The 1496-nt window shown below is 41.4% G+C and overlaps 1 protein-coding gene across 1 annotated transcript in view; it reads right to left on the bottom strand.

Annotated features, from left to right (window-relative positions):
* Positions 1-552: 552 nt before the first annotated feature.
* The window catches only part of LOC108787708 (60S ribosomal protein L13), an 8738-nt gene continuing 7794 nt past the window's right edge, over positions 553-1496 (bottom strand). The window contains exon 6 of the mRNA XM_018557321.1: positions 553-746. Within this exon, the coding sequence (XP_018412823.1) occupies positions 588-746 (159 nt within the window). The 3' untranslated portion in view covers positions 553-587. The remainder of the gene's footprint in view (positions 747-1496) is intronic.

The raw sequence follows: 1496 nt of genomic DNA, 5'->3' as shown, positions 1-1496 counted from the left end.
AATAGCTATGCACCATGTGAGACCTAATGGGTGGAATCCTTTCATCTCTCACATTTAGATCTCCACCCCAGGCCTGAAGCGGTGGAAGTCTCTTTCCCGCTCTGCTCCTGGTAGCCAGTGACCCAATGAGATGCCACATGAGGCAACCACCTCAGGCGGCCCTATTACAGAGACAGCGCTGGCAAACACCTCCAGAGGGCTTTTTTTTTAAATCCACTTTACTGCTGTTTTACGGCTTTGTACATATTTTGGATACAGAAATTTCATTCCTTTCATCTGGTCTTTAATTCCCTTCGGACACTACCCAAAGGCTTGCATACAAACATTTCTAAAATATTATGTCTGGAAAACAGATTGGGTCTTCTGCAAAACCAATGCGGAAACCTCCATTTTAAAAATGTATGGAAACAATGTTTTAAAGATCCACTTTTCTCAGGACAGAAAGCACTGTGCATGCAGTAACCGCAAAGATCAGAGCTCCACTCACACCAAACGTGTACACCAGCAACTCGTGAATTCCCTTGTCAAAAAACACTCAAGGAACAAAATTACACAACTTTTGTTTATTAACAGTTCCAGGGATAGTTTTACTTTTTCTTGTCCACTTCCTGTTCTGCAGCTTCCTTGGCTCTCTTGGCGCGGATGCCAAAGAGGCGTGCGTTGGCGCGTGCCATACGCAAACTGGCGAAGGCTTTGAAGTTCTTCTCGTCTTCTGAGATAATTCTTGCCTTTTCTTTCTTGAAAGTCTAAAAAGCAAAAAAAAAAAAGTATGCATGAGTATCAGTCCAGCCACAGGCATATTAAACCAATAGCACTCCACTTAAGGTCCCTAACCATGTCAGTATTCAAATTCACTAACTCATGCAGTCACTACATAGTACATTGCTAGGAAGCCCCGAGAGAACCAGACCCGATCACCAAAGAATAGGCAACCATGAAAAATAATCATTGGACTGCTAGTACTATCCAGAAAAATGCCGCTACTCCATAAATTCTACCACAACCAGAAAGGGCACCCAGTTTTTAGAGATCCTTATATGGGGTGTATGTGTGATATCAGGTTTAAATCTGATTGGTAGTCATGAGAAACATAAGCACAGATGATCAATAAATCACTAACAAAAGGAGGAGAGTTGGGTGCAATATGCTTTGCCTAGATGACACTGTGCAGGTGAGCCCAGTGTACATTTCATAACAAAAAGCAAAGCAACTTCTATGAAGCTTTATACAAGATAAGTCCCTTTTTACAGCCACACTGCCACCTCCCGGCTGACCATTAACGTTGAGGCGGCAAAGAAAAAGGGTAGGAATTAGAGCTGCAGCTAACGATTATTTTCAAAATCGATTAGTTAGCCGATTATTAAGTTCGATTAATCGGATAAACAATAAAATAAATTTTTAAAAATGGCTCCAATGATGGGACTACTAGTTTGTATTGAGGTTGTAGTCCATCACAGGAGAAAGCTTGGAGCGGTGGAAGTAAAAAAGAAAAAAAA

The sequence above is a fragment of the Nanorana parkeri genome, unplaced genomic scaffold (genome assembly GCF_000935625.1).
Source record: "Nanorana parkeri isolate BGI_ZX_2015 unplaced genomic scaffold, ASM93562v1 scaffold280, whole genome shotgun sequence".
NCBI lineage: Eukaryota > Metazoa > Chordata > Amphibia > Anura > Dicroglossidae > Nanorana > Nanorana parkeri.
This window is presented reverse-complemented; position numbering and strand designations above follow the sequence as displayed.